Below are 20,735 nucleotides of genomic sequence, written 5' to 3'. Positions count from 1 at the left end.
GCTAAATATATATGCATACATACACATAAAAGTCAGAGTCAAATGCAGCAAAAATTTAAATGTAAATTCAGAAAAATGGTGTATAAATTTATTGTATATTTTTTGTTTATTGTACCATTCTTTCAACTTTTAAAAAACATTTATTTATTTATTTATTTTGAGAGAGAGAGAAAGAGAGAGAGAGAGAGAGAGATAGAGAGATGGAGAATGAGGGAAGGGACAGACAGGGAGAGAGAGGAAATCCCAAGCAGGCTTCAGGCTCAGCACAGAGCCTGATGCAGGGCTCCATCCCACAAACCATGAGAAAACGACTGGGCTGAGATCAAGAGCCAGACGCTTACCTGACTGAGCCACCCAGGTCCCCTTCAACTTTTTAATAAAAGTTCTATAAAAAGACTAGAGGGAAAAGTGATAGAAGAATTTTTAAAAAGGGCACCTGAGTGTTTCAGTCTGTTAAGTGTCCAATTCTTGATCTTGGCTCAGGTAATGATCCGGGTTCCTGCATTAGAGCCCCGTGTTGGGCTCTGTGCTGATGGCATTCTCTCTCTCCCTCTCTGTCTGCCCCTCCCCCTCTTGTGTTCTTTCTCTCAAAATAAATAAATAAACTTAAAGAAAAAAGAAAGAATTTTTAATGGTTTTTCTTCAAATCCATAATTTCAGCTGTTCTCTCTCTACAAATAGCTAATTTTGGTTTTTTTATTTAAAAAAATTTTTTTTAACGTTTATTTTTGAGAAGAGAGAGACAGAGCATGAGCGGGGGAGGAGAGAGAAAGAGGGAGACCCAGAATCCGAAACAGGCTCCAGGCTCCGAGCTGTCAGCACGGAGACAGATGTGGGGCTCGAACTCACGGACCTTGAGATCATGACCCGAGCGGAAGTCCGACGCTTAAACGACTGAGCCACCCAGGCGCCCCAATAAATAGCTAATTTTGGATGTACCTGCTCCTTTCACAAACTTAAGAAGTTTGACACTGGCCAGTTGCCAATTCCTCTTCTCAAACGCATATGCAAAAAAGTATCCTCCTTGCTATCACCAGATAGGTTACCTTTCTTCTTTTCCTCCCTATCCTGTACAGAGATAGAGGGAAGAATCCATAAAACTTTCCTCTTCTAATAATTTCCCCCTTTTAGAGCAACTTCATCAGAAGTCACACGAAAAAGACTGTAGGCAATTGGTGATCCAGTGTAGTTTAGAGGGAAGTGACAGGGAGACAGCACTCTTCGTTCCTTATTTATGCAAAGGAGCATTAGAGTTGAGATCATGTGGTACTCTGGGAGCCATGGTGGTGACAAGAAAATTCTCCCTTCACACTCACTCATATTTTGAAACATCCCCCTTGCCTACTGCTCACAGTGATATGAAATCGTAAATATTCTCTCTGACCTAGGAAATTAAAAGATGTGTGTTTGCAAGTGTCTGGTACAGAGGGAGGGGTGTAGGTCACTGAGGAAGTTGGTGCTGTCGTTCTTTCATTAACTAAAAGGGATGTGTTGCTTCTTGGACAAATTAACTTAGACAAATTAATGCCTAGACAAAAATGTAATGAGTTCTAGAAAATCACAAACTGGTACAGACTTAGTTCTAGGTATGTTGGACTTCAGACTAAATATAGTAACTGATTTCAAGGAACTTAAAATTCAGAGGAGCTAAAAGAGACACAGAGATAAGCTATCTTGCAAAGTATATATTCCTCAGTGTAAAAACTAACCCACACTTTAAGGAAGTATATATAACATTTAAGGTCTGGGTATGGCTGAAGTTTCGTATGTATTTCAAACTTGTAGATATAAGCCATTTAATATATTACTTATATAACATATGCTCAAAACTCTCCTGCAGCTTTCCATTGTACTTTGAGTAAAACCTGAACCCAAATTCATTCTGAGGTCCTATAAAACCTTCCATTCTAGACCCTTTGGCTTTTTCCACTAACGCACTTTCTCTCTTACTCTTTCCACTCCCACTACACTGTTCTTCTTGAAGTTCCTCAAACACATCAGAATCACCCTTGGTTCAGGATATTGTTCTTGTCCCATGTACCTGGAACAGTGTTTCCCCAGATGATCTGCATGGCTGACTCTTTGATTTCTCTCTGCCCTTAATACCACACTAGTGTATAGTGAGACAGGTAGACAATAAAACAGCATACTAGCCAAGAAATAATTTCAAATTTTAATAAACCTATGAAGGAAATACATCATTATAAAATGGTTCACTACAAAAATCCAAGAATAATTCTTGGTTCCAAAAAGGCTGTCATTTTTTTAATATAAAGTTACTATTCAAGATAAGTAATATAACAAAGTCTTATATGTTTGACCATTTTCTTTTTTGTGGAATATCCCGTATTTGGAAGGTATTCAACCTGTCAGCTTCTAGGTTTTTTTTCTTTAAATAAACACATAGTTTAAAGTACTATATGCCAATTATGATTTTTAATCTCTACCTCTCCCTCAGTCCCATCACCCTATATTGAGTGGTAAAATTAAAAAAAATAAAAAAATTTATATGGTAAAATTTAAAAAATGAGCATAAAAATTTGGTAATAGAAGTATATAACCTTAAATATCATAAACTAAGCATTTTATCTTTCACTAATAAAATCATTGCTTAAATTCAAAACAATTTTTATTTTGGCATTTAAAGAATAAATAAAAATACTGTTTTTAAAAAAATAAGCACTTTCCTTCAGGAGCAACCATTGAAACTTGCAACATAAAACTATCTATTTTCTTGGAGCTTGGTAAAAGTTTAACTATAAAATATTTGACACACAGAATCTATGATATGACACTAAAGTTTTCTAAATTGTCACTATTTTGAATCATTACCAAATAAAGAAATAAATGCAATGATTTCAAACAGCAAAATCAATGCTTATACTTGGACTGGAGTGAAGTTGGGTGGGGACAATACACAAAACACAGAAAAAGAAAGAGATGCAAACATCAAACTAAGGAAAGTAAAGACTTTTAAAAATAATAAAAATCAATATTGAGTTGAACTGACAGGAAAAAGTTTTTTTTAAATTTTTTGTTATTCTTTATTTATTTTCAACATTTATATATTTTTGAGAGAGAGAGCCTCCCCCAAGTGGGGAAGGGGCAGAGAGAGAGGGAGACAGAGGATCCAAAGCAGGCTCTGCACAGACAGCAGCAAGCTCCATGTGAGCTCCAACCATGAGACTGTGACCTGAGTTGAAGTTGACACTCAACCAACTGAGCCACCCAGGTGCCCCGGGGTTTTTTTTTTTTTTTTTTTTTTAATCTCTCAAAGAATTACAATGTGAGTCGAGGAAGGAGCTAGAGGTGATATAAATGGTCAACCTTATTTTAAAGCATTTATTACAAACTTATTAGAGTAAATAGACAATAGATAATAGAAGCAAACTCACAAATAATTAACCAGCAAGATTACCACCCTATGGTAGAAGCAGCTCCTTCCTTTTTTAACCTGCCTCAATTGACCCAGCTATTGTTGAAGAAACCACAGACCCCCAAATGGCATCACTTAGGCTAAATCACCAAACTGGGGCTTAATACCTAACCCCAATTGCAGTTTCAACCTACCCTAAGAAATGTAACTCTTAGCCAGTCAGGAATTTTCTGGTTAGTACCCATGAGGTAATCTCTCACATAGGCCCTCTACCACCCCCATCCCCCATCCCCCAAAGGTGAGGTCATTACACCTAAATAGATCCATGCCCTTCCCCCAAGGGAAGGTGACCTTGCCTGAAACAGTCCTTTACTTTATTTTGCTAATAGCTTCCATGTCCTCTCCTCTCCTATAAAAGCCTTGTATTTTGTACAAATCATCAGGTTTCCTCTCTACTTGTTAGATGGGACACTACCTGATTCATGAATCGCTTATTAAGGCCAATTAGATCTTCAGACTTAGTTGACTGTTTCTTCTTTAAAAATACAAAATCGGGGTGCCTGGGTGGCTCAGTCAGTTAAGCGTCCAACTCTTGATTTTGGCTAAGATCATTATCTCACAGCTGTGAGATCTAGCCCCTTGGTGGTGAGATCGAGTCCCTTGTAGGGCTCCAATTTGGGTGAGCTGGGCATGGAGGCTCCTTAACACTCTCTCTCACTCTCTCACTTTGACTCTCCCCCACTCTCTCAAGAAAAAAAATAATATGAAATCTCTCTTACCACCCCATTCAAAAATCAATGTTAGCCCTTCTTTCCCTTGATAAATTACGACTTGATAAACTACAAAGTGTAGGTCAGGGAACTGTTTTGCCTTATTTATTCCTCAGAGTATTTGGTGGGGGGGCGGGTAGGGTAATCTGAAATTTTAAATAGTGTGGACAGGGTGAGCCTCTTTAAAAGGTGACAGTGAAATAGAGGCTTAAAGGAGTTGAGGAAGTTGGCTATGTGGCTGTTTGGGGGGTAAGAGGAGGGGGCGGACTTTCAGGTCTAACTAATAATACCTGATGTGTTTGTGGAAAGCAAGGAGGTCTGTGAAGCCAAGTGAGCAAGAGGCAGAGTAATAGGAAAAAAGGTCAAGAGATGCTCAAGAGGCCAGAATTTGGGATTTGCTCTTATTGAGATAAGGACTCATTCAAATTCAACCAAAGATATGAAGTACATGATTTGCATTTTGAAGGGATTACAGAACTGATTTTTGAGAATGAATCAGACAAGAGTGAGGTCTGACTCACATTTTAAGAGTACCCCTCTGGCAACTATACTGAGAATAAATTTAAGAGGGGGCATAGAGGGAAGCAGGGAGACCAATGAAGGGCCTATAACTAGAATCAGAAGGATAGATGACAGTGGCTGGAATCTAGGTGGTAGTGATAAAGATGCTGAGAATCTGTCAGATCCTGGATCTTGCAGGATATGCTCATAGGGTGGGTGTGCGGTATGAACGAAGGAAAGAAACAAATCAAGGATGGTGCATGGCTTAGGGCTTGAACACCAGGAAGGGCAGAACTACACAGAAGTGTAGCTCTAGAATGGAGACACTTATTAGAAGCCTAAGTGGATATAATAAGTCAGCAGCTGAATCTAGGAGTCTGGAGTTAAAAAATGGAGATAGAAGTCTGGGAATCATACGATGTTTAGAGCCATATGAGCATATGAGATCATCTAGGGACAAAGAACAGATAATGCCTATTCTAGATCTAAGATTACACTTGGGCCAGAGAAGCAATGAGAGGTCACAGAGATGAGGAGGGACCAGCAAAGGAATCTAAGAAGGACCAGCCACTGAGGAAGGAAAGAAACAAGAGGGAGGGGTATACCCAAGGTAAAGTGTAGAAAGTGTTGCAAGAATGCGGTCAGTGCAAATTCTCCTCACGTTGCCTTACTAAATGCATCCTATTCATCCTTCAGAACAGAATCATTTTTTGATAAACCTTTTCTGAGCAGCCCTGCCTTAATAAATGACCTTCCTCTGCATTATGAAATCACAGTGGAAATCTCATTTACAATACTTATCAAAATTATGACTGCACCTTCACTTCTCTTCCCTTGCCTACTTCCCTCTCCCCATCAAAAATGTGAGTTTCTTGATGGCCAGAAGCTTCCGTGGATTGCTGGAGCAAAAATTATCTCTGGCAGATGGGAAAGAGGAACTTACAATTACTGGGAGCTTCCCGTGTAGCAGCCAACATGTCAATACCTTTACTTAAGTGTTCAAAATGTTGATTTAAAAAAAAGTTCCATATAAACAGCAAAGATAACATAGATGATAGGTAAGGGCAGCATGTATGGTGCACATGTGGAGTCTGGAAGGAACTGGGGTACCCATGCATCAGGGTACCACAGCTTAACGGCAACTGCTATGAGATTACTCAATTCCTCTTGCTCTCTTCCCAAGCTCATCAAACAAAACTACCCAATGTAATTTCGTTTCCTTCATATATTTTCCTGTGGAGTTAGAAAGTGATGGACAAGCAAACAACAAATATCTATTCCAACTGGCCTCTGTATTTCTGACTGTGCACAGATAAATTAGTGTTCTATTTTAGAAATTAGTCTAATGTAAGTTCGGTTAGTGTATTTCTTTGGGACTTGTCGTGTTGTTCAAACTGCTTGTTTTCTGTTTTTCAAGTGCCAAAAGCATGCTGTGAGATCAAAATGACGCTGACTGGCAATCATGAGACTATGGTACTGAAAACCAAGACATCTAGGGTGTCTGACTAACAGCTAAGGGAAAATATTTTGCATTTATATTATCTCTTGTTGACCTACAATAATTGTCATCGTCCGAATTCTTGCATAATGGATTGAGGAGATGTTGATATACAAAACCTTGAACAAAAAATGATATTTTTTTTATTGTTTCAAATAAGATCCATTTTGTGTTTGAATTTATTCCCTAAATGGAAAAATAGAATCCCAGAGCCACACTCACACATTTCAGGTTTAAATCTAACATTTGTTGGTATAGCCAGTCTTGCTAAACTAGATCAATTTGTGACACTCTGACAAAATAGCGCATGTAGTCCTTTCAAGATCAAAATTTCAACTGCGCCGACACAGCTAAGGTAATTTACTTTCAAGATGCTAACAGGGTTTGGATTGGGTCTCCTTCTGGGATATCCATACTATCTCTAAATTCAACAGTGTCAAAGAATATTTTGGATGAAATCATTTGGAAAAATGACATCAAGTAGATAAAACCTTTGCCACAGTTTTTATCTTTGAAAACATGTTGGAGAGTAATCCTTCCTCTCTTTTTATTGACATCAGGGAGATGAGAAGAGAAACTGTAAGTATATACTTTCTTGGTACTAACCCATCAATCTCTATAACCAAGCTAATAAACTCTTTGTATTTTTATGTCCTAAGTATATCTGAAATTAAATCCTCTTCATGTCTCCTATGGCAGCCAACATCATGCCGGGAGGAGACTGATACAGCCAACTTAGCTATGTTTTTGACTTTGGAAACTACCTATCACCTGGATTTTTCCTTAGAATAGGGTTTTCTCGAATGGACAAAACCCACTACATTATATTAGAATTTGCTAAGCCCTTTGCATTGCCAGGCATTTTTTATTGTGCTAATGGCTGTTTTCCCGAGTCATTTTGGCATATTTAATCCTATGCATAGCTTGTTAGTTTCCAACCTACCACAGATCCTGGGGGTCCTAGTTTGTTTTGTTCATGAGATCTCATTTATTCATACAAAGTAAGAGCAGATGAGACTAAGGGGAATTTTATAAGCACAATTTTATTTTATAATTGAACTTCAATTTTATAAACTATGTTGATAATAGAACAAAAAAAGGCTTCTTTGAATCATCCAGGAGGATATGGGTTGAACCATAGAGAGTTTCTGAATAGAATTACTAGAAAAGTGGAAAATCTTTGAGTAAGACTGGTCTGTGGAGTTAGGGCTTTTTACAATGGTATCCTGACCATATGCTTAGACATCTTTATTTTATGGTATGTATCTTACCTTAACTTCCACATGTGCCATCAGTACTGCAAAATTGGTTAAGTGGTTACAAGAGCATGTAGTATGTGTCTTATTTGTTGTTAGGAGCCGACAGCCTTGTGTTGACCAGTAACCTGTCATTGTGCGCTTGGAATAGCTCCAAAATGAACAGTTAGGGTTGAAATTCTCCTCGGACTGCTACAGGGAAAAAAAAATCAATAAAGCCAATAACTACTTTATGATCACGTAAATTAGATAGGCATTTTTCTTTCATTTAACACAAGTTCATCCTCTGTTCCAACTTTTATGGAGATGTATACCAGTGTTTTTTGGGGTTTTTTTTGTTTTTTTTCTTTTTTTTAATATATGAAATTTATTGTCACATTGGTTTCCATACAACACCCAGTGCTCATCCCAAAAGATGCCCTCTTCAATACCCATCACCCACCCTCCCCTTCCTCCCACCCCCCCATTAACCCTCAGTTTGTTCTCAGTTTTTAAGAGTCTCTTATGCTTTGGCTCTCTCCCACTCTAACCTCTTTTTTTTTTTCCTTCCCCTCCCCCAAGGGTTTCTGTTAAGTTTCTCAGGATCCACATAAGAGTGAAAACATATGTATACCAGTGTTTTTAAAGTAAGTGAGCCTCATCAAGCCTAAGCAAATTTGAATATATGTTGTTTATTTCCTCTGAGTAGAGGTAAGTTTACTTTTTAAAAAATTAATATTGGTGGAATACTAGTATCAATGTCTCAGAATGCCTTCAACTAATTTCAAAGTAGTGTACATTATAAAGAATTTAAACAATCAACTTCTGAAAACATGGTCTTCAGAAATCTTTGTTCAATTTACAATATAATCTTTCTACATACATAAAAATATACCTATGTACAAAGACATAATTACTTGTAACATCATATATGAAGTCACGTCCAATTCCACTAAATGTATTGCTAGCTCTTTTTAATTATGGAGACACATTTATAAATCCATCTACAAATATTTTTACCAAAAGCATTTATACGTTAAGGAATTACTATCCTCCTTCATTTCTGAAAAAAAAAAAAAAAATCACCACTATCATTTTATACATAATGAATTGCTTACCTGTTGAATAATAAGAAAAAAATTGAGGGAAAATTAATATACTTCATGTTCATGCTGTAACAAATACAAATAATGCATACAGCTAAATTTAACATGCCATTTTCTTACCTTGATATGTTTAACAGTGAACACCACAGGATCAGCTAAATAAACTTTATTGCTGAACTCTTTGTTTATTGCTGCTGTAATAACAGGGGAATTGACAATAACAGAATGATTGGTGGACATAGCCTCTGTTCCCAACTTCATGCTGGCATTCTCCGTGGACAAATAAGGACCCAAGTTGTTATACAGGACAAAGGCCACTCTAATTTCTCCTGAAAAAAATGTAAATGTGAATTATAAGTTGGGAAGAAACTCTGATTATTTCGTACATCCCATTTAATTTAGATAGTGCTAATTACATGATAATCAAATCCACACAGTACTTATTTACAACAAAATTAAACATTCATTTTAACTATAGTGCCAAGTCATTCATGAGAAAAGAAATGTCAAATGATGCTGAAAAAAATTACATTTTGGTATTTCAAAAGATGAATGCCAATCCCTACCTCACTCCATACTCAAAACTTAAAGACAGATTATAGACCTCAACATAAAAATGATGAAGTCTCTGGAACAAAATGTAGGATCTTTGTGATCTTGGAGTAGGCAAGGATGACTTGGATAGACCCAAAAATATTAACCATAAAAGAAAAAAAGTGGTAAACTGTACTTTGTGAAATTTAAAAATGTGTCTATCAAAATATAGTATTAACAATAATATATATGAAACTCATGACTCTCTATAGCATTTCTGCTGATCAACAAATAAAGAATAAATAACACATGAAAGTGGCAAAAGACATAAACATATATGTTAGAAAAATCATGAAACATTATCAACATCATTAATAATTATTGAAATAAAAATTAAGGAGCACATTTAGATACCATTTGATACCACTGGAATTTTTAAAATCAAAATGACTGATCACACTAATATTTATAAAGACGTAGAACAACTGGAGCTCCTGGCCCCTGCTGAGGCAAACGGAAAATGCTTCAACTATTTGGAAAATGGTGCTTTCTTACAAAGTCAAACATCTACCCCTTCTAGATACGTGAAAACATATATCGGCAAAGAAAAAAAAACTTGCGTAAGATTGTTAATAGCATTCTTATTCATAATACTCCCCCAATGGAAATAACACAAAAATATATCAATAGACAAATAAATGATGGAATATTAATATAATGCATTATACTATGCATCAATAAAGAATGACTGATAGAGCAAAGAACAAACTACTATTAGAGTATGATGACAGAATCCCCGAAATATTACGTTCAGTTAAATACAGACAGAAAAGAGTACATTCTATCTGATGCCAGTTGTATAAAGTCTAAGAACAGGCAAAATCTGTCTATAGAGACAAGAGTGAGAAGAAAGTAGTTTAATCAGATGGGGAGAACGGGTAAGAAGACTGGAAAGGAGTAATAATTTCTAGGTAATAGAAGAGATTTGTACCTTATTTTATGTAATATTACAGAAGAAATACAATTATCAAATTCATCAAGCTGCATACTTAAGCTATGTGCATTTTATTGTATGTAAATTTTATCTCAATTGCAATAAAACAAACAAACAAGAATTCAAAATCCTTATCTGTCTTAAAATTCAATTACCATGTTCTTTCAAGGTCACTTTCTCCATACATCCTTCCACCTTATCTTTTCCCTTATGACTATTTCTTTCCATGCAATCTTCTGTAAAATGAACCTTCTTTTAACATATTTTTTATCATATCATTTTCTTTTTTTTTTTAATGTTTATTTTTGAGAGAGAGTGTGCATGCAAACAAGGGACAAGCATGCAACAGAGAGAGAGGAAGAGAGAGAATCCCCAGCAAGCTCTGTGCTGTCAGTGCAGAGCCTGATGTGGGGCTTGATATCATGAACACTGAGATCATGATCTGCGCTGAAATCAAGAGTTCAGTGCTTAACTGACTGAGCCACCCAGGTACCCCCATATGGATTTGTTTCTTAAAATAAGTCAATCCCTATGTCTTCCTTCCAGTATGAATTCATATCAGTTCACCAAGTGCCAGGCACTATCCTGACTACTGTGGTTACTAAGATGAGGGTATCTCCATCCTTATCCCTGAATCTTAGAGTCAAGTGAGAATAAAAACAAATAAATTTTAATATATTTCTTTTGAGGAAGGAGAAGGCTGTGCAACATCTACACTGTGCTCCCATGTTTGGAAAATTCTCTACTATTAGGGATTTATAGACACAAAATGGATGTATATCTGTTTTCCCAGCCTGTCTTGCAAAGAGGTTACCCTGGGCAACTCAGCTAGATGCCTTCCATCAGATGCACTAGTCTCTGACTTTGGATGAGGAGCTGGTGACACAAGGAAGCAGGAGTGGAGCAGCACACAGCCTTCACTTGTGCTTCACCTGTGGCAGCAGTGACATCTCACAGCAATGATTCTGTGTGATGATCCAGACTGCTGTCAGCCTCCTTGCTCTTGTATGTTTTCTGGGCCTGATTCTCTAGCATTCTCTGATTCCATGAAATATCTATTATCCTTTCAGTAATTCAGCAAAGAGATTATGATAAGAGCTTCATAAATAAAAGGGGAATTCTTAAACTTCCAACCCATATCTGTTAACCCAGTATTTAGCAAACAACAGTAATTCATTAAATACTTCCGGTCTGTTATAACACAGTATTAAATTTTAGTTTTCTCTAGATCCAAAACAAAAATACTAAATTTTGCAAGGCTATACTTAAGAACATCTATGTATTTTTCTTGTTGACAGTAACAACTTTTATTTTAACTGGTATATAACTGGCTGATAATTCCTATCAATTTCCACCTGTGGGCCAGTGTCATATGCACATTTGCCTTGTTTTACCAATGCATTTGGTCACATATAATTGTTACAGATTCTCCACTCCAAAATTAGTGCTTAAATGTGACCTAAAACATGCAAACACACACACACACACACACACACACACACACGCACACACACACTCACACGCACGCATTACTTTAGTAAATAAATGAGCACAAAACATAATATGACTAATATAGTCATATTTTTAAAAAACTTGTTTAATGTTTATTTATTATTGAGAAACACAGACACAGCATGAGCATGGGAGGAGCAGAGAGAAGGCAAGACACAGAATCTAAAGCAGGCTCCAGGCTCTAAGCTGTCAGCACAGAGCTGGACACAGGACTTGAACTCACAAATCACTAGATCATGACCTGACCCGAAGTCAGACACTTAACTGACTGAGCCACCCAGGTATCCCCTGATATAGTCATATTTTAATTGTCATTAGCTCACACGCTTACTTGATAAATTCTTAGAAGTTTATCCATGTGCCAGGCACTAGGGTTACATCAGTGAACAGGTAAGAAGAGGTCCCTGTTCTCATGGAGCTTACTGTCTAGAAGGCAAGTCAGATGATAGATGGGCAACTTAAAAAGAATAATAATAAAGTTTCATATAATAGTAAGTGAATAACTGCTATGAATAGTAAGTGAATACTATGAATAGTAAGTGAATAACTGCTATGAAGACGTATTGGTACAAAATGGTTAATAGGAAAAGAGCAATTATGAAAAAGTAATGCCAAAATGCCCAAATGAGAAATGGATAAAAAAGATGTGGTATGTATGTATGTATGTATGTATGTGTATATTACCCAGCTATAATTTGATGGAATATTACCCAGCCATCAAAAAGAATGAAATCTTGCCATTTGCAATGACATGGATGGAGCTTGAATGTATTATGCCAAGCAAAATAAGTCAGAGAAAGACAAATACCATATGATTTCACTCACATGTGGAAATTAAAAAATAAAACAGGGGAGCCTGGGTGGCTCAGTCGGTTAAGCATCCAGTGTCAGCTCAGGTCATGATCTCTGAGCTCTCAGCTCAGGCCTGGAGCCTGGAACCTGCTACAGATTCTGTGTCTCTTTCTCTCTGCCCCTCTCCCACTCGCACTCTGTCTCTCTCTCCCTCAAGAATAAATAAACATTAAAAGATAATAAAATAAAAAATAAAAAGAAAACAGATAAACATAAGGGAGAGAAAAAACGAGAGAGAGTAAGCAAGGGAAACAAATCGTAAGAGACCCTTAATGATAGAAAACAAACTGAGGGTTGATGGAGGGAGGTGGGGGGGGATGTGCTAGGTGGGTGATGGGTTTTAAGGAGGGCGCCACTTGTTATGATGAGCACTGGGTGTTATATGTAAGCAATGAACCACTGAATTCTACTCTTGAAACCAATATTTCACTGTATGTTAACTAACTAGAATTTGAATTAAAATTTGAAAAAAAATTAAATTTTAAAAAAGGAAAGAGTGGTAGACCTTCAGGGAGACAGAGAAAAACTTCCCTTCCTAAAGAGGCAAGATTTATACTGAGCAGTAAATGATAGAGAAGCTTCTAAATAAAAAAATGTATAAATTGCATTCTAGGAAGAAAATCAAAATAAAATGCAAAAATCATACACAGAAATACTCTTGGTATTCAAAAAACAGAAGCACGACTAGACAAGAGAATCCTTGTGCACTGTTGGTGGGGATATAAATTGGTGCAGCCATTATGGAAAACACTATGGAAGCCCCCTCCCCACGCCCCCTGCCAATGAAAAATAGATCTAGCATATGATTCAGTAATTACACTTCTGGGCTTTTATCTGAAGGAAACAAAAACACTAACTCAAAAAGATCTCTGGACTCCACATTCATTGCAGCATTATTTATAAGAGCTAAGACATGTAAACAACCTAAGTGTCCACTGATGAATGAATGGGTAAAGAAAATGAAATATTATTCAGCCATTAAAAAGAATGAAATCTTGTCATTTGTGATAACATGGATGGACCTTGAGGGCATTATGCTAAGTGAAATATGTCAGATAGGGAAAGACAAATACTGTATGATCTCACATATAGGTGGAATCTTAAAAATAACAAAACAAACAAAGTAAATTCATAGAAACAGAGAACAGACTGGTGGTTGCCACAGGCAGGGGGTTGGTGGGTAGGCAAAATGGGTGAAAAAGGTCAAAAAGTACAAACTTCCAGTTATAAAATAAATGTCGTCATGGGGATATAATATATAGCATTGTGACCACGGTGAATAATACTGTATTTTATATTTTGAAAGTAGCTAAGAGGGTAAATGTTAGAAGTTCTCATCACAAGAAAAAATGTTATAACTATATGTGATGATAAATATTAAACTATACTTACTGTTGTGATAGCTTCACACTATATACAAATATAGAATCATTGTATTGTATATCTGAAACTAATATAAAGTTATATGTCACTTATATCTCAATTAAAAAAAAGAATCAAGAATAGACTGGATCATAGACAGCATGTGAAAAACAGACATAAAATGGGGCAGATGAGGCAGGAAAAAGGTGATGAGCCCATGGTGTCCTAGTGAAATTATGTGATTTCATTCTGAGTGTAACTGGAAGAGAACTGGTCAGATTTACATTTCAGGAAGATCCCTTTGTCAACAGGATATCCTATTGGGGGGTGGAAAGAGTGGAGGGAGGGAAACCAGTTAAAAAGCTAATGTAGAAATATGACTTTGCTCCACAGAAAATCTGATTGCTGCCTCAAAATTCACATAGTCAGATTAGCAATAGAACAATTTATATGCTTAGTCTTATAACATTTCCAACACTTAAAAAATAATTGTGTTCAGCTGACAACAGCCATATTTTGTTTTTCTTGGTATTCTTCTTTTTTTTTTTTTTTTAATCCCTCACCCGACACTATGAAACACCAGCTCTGAGTTGGTTGCTACAACCTGAGGCTATCTTCCCATTATCACCTAATAGGTCAGAGGATCTCACTTAGTTTGTAAAAAGAATGGTTTTTAGGGGTGCCTGGGTGGCTCAGTCGGTTAAGCGATGGAGTCTTGGTTTCTGCTCAGGTCATGACCTCAGAGTTTTGTGGGTTCGAGCCCCATGATGGGCTCTGCACTGACAGTGTGGAGGAGACTGCTTGGGACTCTCTCTCTCCCTCCCTTTTAGCCCTTCGCACACTCACACTGTCTCTGTCTCTCTCAAAATAAATCAATAAACTTAAAAAAAAAAAGAAAATGAATGTTTTTAAAAATTTAATAGTAGTGAAAAGAATGATTTAAAAATTTAATACTAGTGACACTTGAGACATATTTTCTCTGGGTTTATTTTATATTTAAATTTTTTTCCACAGTTTAGTTCTCAATGAGTTTAATTCTAATTACATTCAGTGAATTTACTCTAGAAATTACTCTAGTATTAAACTGACCTACATTTACCATTTCCTTTTCCTGAGGTCATCTTTTTTTTTTAAGTTTGTTTGTTTGTTTGTTTAGTTAGAGTGAGCGGGGGAGGGGCAGAGAGAGGGAGACAGAAGATCTGAAATAGGCTCTGCGCTGATAGACTGTGAGATCATGAACTGGAGCCGAAGTTGGAGGCTCAACTGACTCAGCCACCCAGGCACCCCCAAGGTCATCTTCTCACAGTTAAATTTTCTGTATGTGTTGCAAAGAAAAATCAGAAACACTTTCAAAAATAAGTGAATAAGGAAAAAAAGACATACAATTTTAAAATTGGAATTAAAATGTCCATTAAAAATTTTATAAACTAAATCTGTCAACTCGGGGGGAGTTACTCCCTTGAAGAAAAAAGTCAGATATCTGGATTTTGCTGGTCATTAATTCTCCTCACTTTCAAGTGTCTGACATTTTACTCCAACTGAAAAGGAACAGAACAATTTCCAAATCTGACTGAGAATTTTGTGGACACGTACATTGCAGTGTTGCTGGTGCAGAAGATAAGAGGAGAAAGACAATAGTTGGATGAGAGGAGAGCTTTTGGATAGCAGATATAAACTCCCAAGCCAAGAAACAAGGCATTGATGATAAGTTCAATTTCATCATGCTTAACAAACAAACGCTAACCTACCGTTTCGACCATTTTGTTTTAGAGTATTTGCGGAAAGCTGGATAGTGCTTCCATGACCCATGTTTTCTGGAAATTTTAGGTCTTCTAAGTTTCCTTCTGTGCTCAGCCTTGCAACTTCCAATTCTGTTAATGGAAAGAGTTATCAGTCTTCACTGAGAAATGCATCAAAGCTAAGATGATTTCCTAAATCACTAAAATATTTCTGAAATCAAAACACTGGAATTAATGTTCTATTAATTTATAGTAGTCAAAATTTATAGTACTTCAATGTTTCATTTAGAAAGTATTTCTTTAGTATTTTAAAGTAAAGCAAACCAAGCTATTAAAATCAGGTAAATAAGAATACAAATGTATCAATTATAAAGCCTAAAATTTAAAATTCAAGCTCAAATCCTTATACTTTGTCATTTACATTAAGTTTATTTTCAAAATGTATCTTTATCTTGTGAATTAAGTAAAAATCTTTTTATAATCTAGAGCTGCACTATGATATCAAAATTGATGTGTCTTTAAATCTAATAAGCTTGAAACAGCTTTATCAAATCTTCTGAAATAAAACTGTCAGCTACATCCTTATGCACAGTAAAAATAGATTTACACTCCTTATGAGCCAATAACACAATTACAAAAAATGGTTTTATCACCTTCACTTAAATGACTGATTTCTTTATAGTATATAATTCAGAGACATTCTTATTATAACTGAAGTGACCCATAAGCACTGTATTAGGAGGATAAAAACTTTAAATAGCACAAATACATGCATAGATACATTCAGACATACAAAGCAAAGGACCTCACTGTGATTGATCTCAGGTTAATATATCCAATATTGGAATGTCCTAAGGAGGATAACATACCTGATTATGAGGACCCTTTTAAGCCAATGGCAGGTGATATCCTTCCAATTATAGAAAAAAATCACTGATCTCCACTGAAATAAAAATCACTCATAATATCTGGGCTACCACAGAATTTTTTTTCTTTTCTCTCTTCTGCTGTACAAGGGTCTCTGGCCCTTCTGTATAACAAAGGCCACTTACGAATATTGTCTGTGTTCTCCCTGACAATGTCAGTCTTCAAAAGGTTATCAGCCAGCACAAAAGCGCTTTCCTCCACAGTGTCAAGCAACATGGTGGCTGCACGTAGTTGATCACTTGTAGTCAGGTCTCTCCATGCATTTGAGGCTTGTGGCTGGAGGAGGTTGTTAACTGTCTCGACCATTGCCTACAAGAGGATGAACAGAATGACAGAGGTCTCTAGTGAACTCACAGAGCTGTCAGAAATCCAGGTGTACATGTTGCTCAGCAAGCAAGGATCAGCGGTGTGCATGAGTTCAGTATTGTCCCAGCCTCCCCTGTGACATGCTGCAGCAGAAGCATTCATTATTTTTTTTTTCTGTTAAAACCCTAGCTGAGACTGCAAGGCAAGAGAAAAATCAGCTTTTGTTTTGAAGGACAACAAATAGATCTGTGCTTGCTTCTTAGAATCAATAGCAAAGGCTTCAATAAGACTATAATCACATAATTAAATTATTTGGCTGGGGAACTGTTGGCAAGTAATTGAAACCAACACTTTTATCATATTACCCACAGAAAAAAAGATTTTTTTTTTCTATACATCACCATAAAACTACATGCTGAATACAACAGATGAAAGGGATGACTATAGACAGGACAATATAAGAATTAGTTGCCTATAGGTTGAGGACTCACTGAGCAAAGAAATTTTTTTTCTTAACCAGCTGGTAAAATGTCAGAATGGGAAAAAAAATATATCAAAGCATACATACTCCCAGGGGCTTTGGATATGTTATGTGTGAAGAAAAACCTTCTTCATGCTGTTTACTGTTAGGGAGGGGAGTAAAGAGTTGGAAATTGCTACCTGTAGCCCTTAGGTGTTTTCCTTTTAAAAAAACCAGCAGTAGGTACCCACAGAGATAAAGCACCAGAGTTCTCATTGCTTCATCCAAAAGAATCATCTCCCTAGTTACAATTTATATATTTCCCGTGGTTAGCTTTATGCTCTAGGTTACAAAGGAAAAAAAAAAAAAAAAAAAGTTCTCCCAATAAGGTCTTCCTAAGGTTTCATTCAAACGGAGAATTGCAAAATAGAAAAATATAAAACCTGCAGTTTTAAAGTGATCATCCCTGATCCCGTTGATTATGAAATATGTATCTAATCGTGAAATAAACTTGAATAAACGGCCGACACAGGCACTTTCTACAGAGCGCATGGGTGTTTTAAAACAAGACTCACGTTACTGACACGCTGGAAGAAGGATTAGGAGAGATTGAAGAAATATCCATTACACTGCAGTGTTTTCTTCTGGCTGGTGTTTTCATAGTAACCAAGTAACAACTGTTAAAAATTCAGCTTCATAATGAAACACCTTGGCTGCCAATTAACACCAGCTTCAAAAACTAATTTGCCTTTTGATAAGCGTTGTTTTTTCTTGATATTTTTCCCCCGCGATTCCAAGTTCTGGCCAAAAAGCAACATCACCGGACGTTTATTTAAAATAGTCCCACTCGCAACTTGAATATTTTGCATCATTTAAAACAAAAAAACTAGCAAAAGAACACCAAAAAAATCTCTCATGAGTTTAATGACTGGGCGTTTTGACATAGTTCTGTCATTTAGTTTTGTCATGTGTTCTGAGTTTAAAGCATGACCTAGAAGTCAGACAAAAGCATTTCCGATCACAACAAAACGATCTGCTTTTCAGGACGTCCTCCATAGGGATAATGCCAACAGGATATGCCAAAAAGGAGGTGCCACATAGGAAATAAATGAACAAAAAAAGTTTAGGTATCTTCAGAAGCCAGAGAACCTCGATCTCTCAAGTGCAAAGCAGTATTCTTTCTGTGATTAGATGATCCTTTGAACTCATTGGAAATGCTCTGAAAACCCCACATGCAACAGAAAGTATGCCTGCTCTTTAAGGAGCAGCCATTTTAACATTATTTAACAATCTTACACTGATTAATTTAAACCTTACCTCAGGGAAAATTTTACTAGGGATAAATGCAGTATTTCTGCTCCACCCTTTATTGTTTTTATTTTTTTTTAATTTCAAAAAATGCAAAAGGAGGAAAAAAGACAATAAAAACAAGAAAAACAAACAACTGTAGTCAACTCTGAAAATGTTCTAAAGGCTACCCATTTACAACAGACTGCTTTAGGTAAAATACCATGTTTGAATGGGTAACAAACCAAAGGTACCCCTTACTAATTTATCTTCGTTTTGCACCCAAAAAATGTATGTAGTGCAGTATTTTTTATAGTTACAAATTTTAAGTACCATTGCAACTTCCCAAATAAGTTATAATCTTTAAGGAAGCTTTCTATTACAGCCCAAATGATTTCCAAGTTTATTGTAGAAGTGGGAGACATAACATATAGTCCTAAAACCTGGATGGGTTAAGACACAAATCTAATATTTATTCATTCTTCTTTAAAAAGCATCTATTGTGACTGCTTAAGTGTAAATTTAAGGAAATGGAAACACAAGGATTGGGAGACAGAATCCTGTAGTGGTAAAACTGGAGTATGGGATTTGGAACCACATCTCCTGAGTTTGTACCTGGACTGTGCCACTTACTAGCTGTGTGATGTTGAGCAAGTTACTTAACTTGTCTGTACCTCATCTGTAAATTAGAGATGATGATATAACCATTTTATATTGCTTGGCAATATAAATGCATTTATGTTGCCTGGCTCATAACACGTGCTTAAGGTATAATCTTACATTGACTTTCATTGGATATCCAAATCCAGTTTGGGAGGAGGGGGGTGTTCACTGAATGAAGCACATGTCCTATCTGATAATTACAAAATATCCGTTCTGAAGTGAGATCTGTAAGGAATAACTTCTACAATGCAATCTTCATAAACTGTTTCACTACTTAACTGCTGTAAGACTATGCCACCTTAAGCTGTGAAGAATAGGAGAGTACAGGAACATGTGTATTAAATAATTCATAATGTGTATTTTAGAGGTTTGAAAAAACAGTCCTGTTTTCTGCTAGTGTAATACAGTGTTTAAACTTTCCAAAGTTTGCTGATATGTCCCTGTTACCAGTTTAATGATGCCAATTAAATAGTCACAACTCTTCAGTGACAAAAGAAGATCTATATTTTGTTTTCCTTATACATTTCTGCATTTGTATATTTTACCCACAAATGATGACATGAGGTCAGTGTGTGTGTGTGTGTGTGTGTGTGTGTGTGTGTGTGTGTGTTTGGTCAAACTAGTTATTTGCATTGCTTTCATCAGTTCAACAACATCTCCTTACAAACATATTGACTTTCATTTTATTTGGTTACAAGGAAATGAGCTTACCTATGCTTAGAACCAAAATTAAACAGGGAATGTACAATAAATTTGATTAAAGTAAGGTACTGGGACATCATTTAATGTCCAACAGCTCTCACCGATTTCTCTTTTTCTGCTATATTTTTCTAATCTAAAATTTATATAAGTTTGGAAGAAAATATGCTTGGTCTTGCATTTATCTTAAATTTATATTCTCAAAAAAATGATTTGATCTGGGAGGAAAAAAAATCACCTAATGGTTTTGACAGGTACAGACTGAAATAATCTAAAATTCAGAAAAGTAAATTTAATAAAAAATGTACTTGTCAGAAACAAAATGCTAACTCACTTTATTATTTTTTGTAAAACACTAGAAACTGGATAGGAGACAGCACTGGAAATTTGCATTCTAATAGTCACTAAATTTCCGTGTGTCTTTGAACATATTTATGTTTTCTAACCAGTCAACAAAGTGAGAACTACACAAGAAAGTAAATCTCATTATGTTCCAACATGAGGGGTAGTCAGGGGCTTTTGACTATTAGATATTACTCTTATTATACAGTTGTATAGTTTATGGATAGACTCTAAAGTGACTTTTGACTGTTTCTAAAAATCAAAGATAAATTAGAAAGTGTAAAAGTCACTTGAACTCACCCCAGGATCATGGGCATCCCATATCCTTCTGGATACACATTTGCGTTACACACCATTATTGGACCACCAATCATAAAATTCAGATCTTAAACAAATTCATTTGACTAGTTTTACTCATAGCATATAATTGTAGTATGTTTGCTAAAAAATGTTATGAAGTGTATGATCATACTATTTCAAAAGGAAGCATTTACTTAATTGCTATAACTACTGTGAAAAATTTGGGGGAAAACCAGCTATATATCTCTCTAGTAACAGTTTTTGTCATTATT

The 20,735-nt window shown here is 36.0% G+C and overlaps 1 protein-coding gene across 23 annotated transcripts in view; it reads right to left on the bottom strand.

Moving 5' to 3' along the window:
* ADGRL3 (adhesion G protein-coupled receptor L3) overlaps nucleotides 1-20,735 on the bottom strand; it is an 824,470-nt gene that overhangs the window by 108,695 nt on the left and 695,040 nt on the right. For all 23 annotated transcript variants that reach the window (XM_078446071.2, XM_078446073.2, XM_078446079.2 and 20 more), the window contains 4 exons: nucleotides 16,532-16,715; nucleotides 15,489-15,611; nucleotides 8,607-8,815; nucleotides 7,417-7,593 (listed from right to left, as the gene is read on the bottom strand). In XM_078446071.2, coding sequence (XP_078302197.1) covers nucleotides 7,417-7,593; nucleotides 8,607-8,815; nucleotides 15,489-15,611; nucleotides 16,532-16,715 — 693 coding nt within the window. The remainder of the gene's footprint in view (nucleotides 1-7,416; nucleotides 7,594-8,606; nucleotides 8,816-15,488; nucleotides 15,612-16,531; nucleotides 16,716-20,735) is intronic.

The sequence above is a fragment of the Panthera onca genome, chromosome B1, assembly GCF_046562875.1.
Source record: "Panthera onca isolate mPanOnc1 chromosome B1, mPanOnc1 haplotype 2, whole genome shotgun sequence".
Classification (NCBI taxonomy): domain Eukaryota; kingdom Metazoa; phylum Chordata; class Mammalia; order Carnivora; family Felidae; genus Panthera; species Panthera onca.
This window is presented reverse-complemented; position numbering and strand designations above follow the sequence as displayed.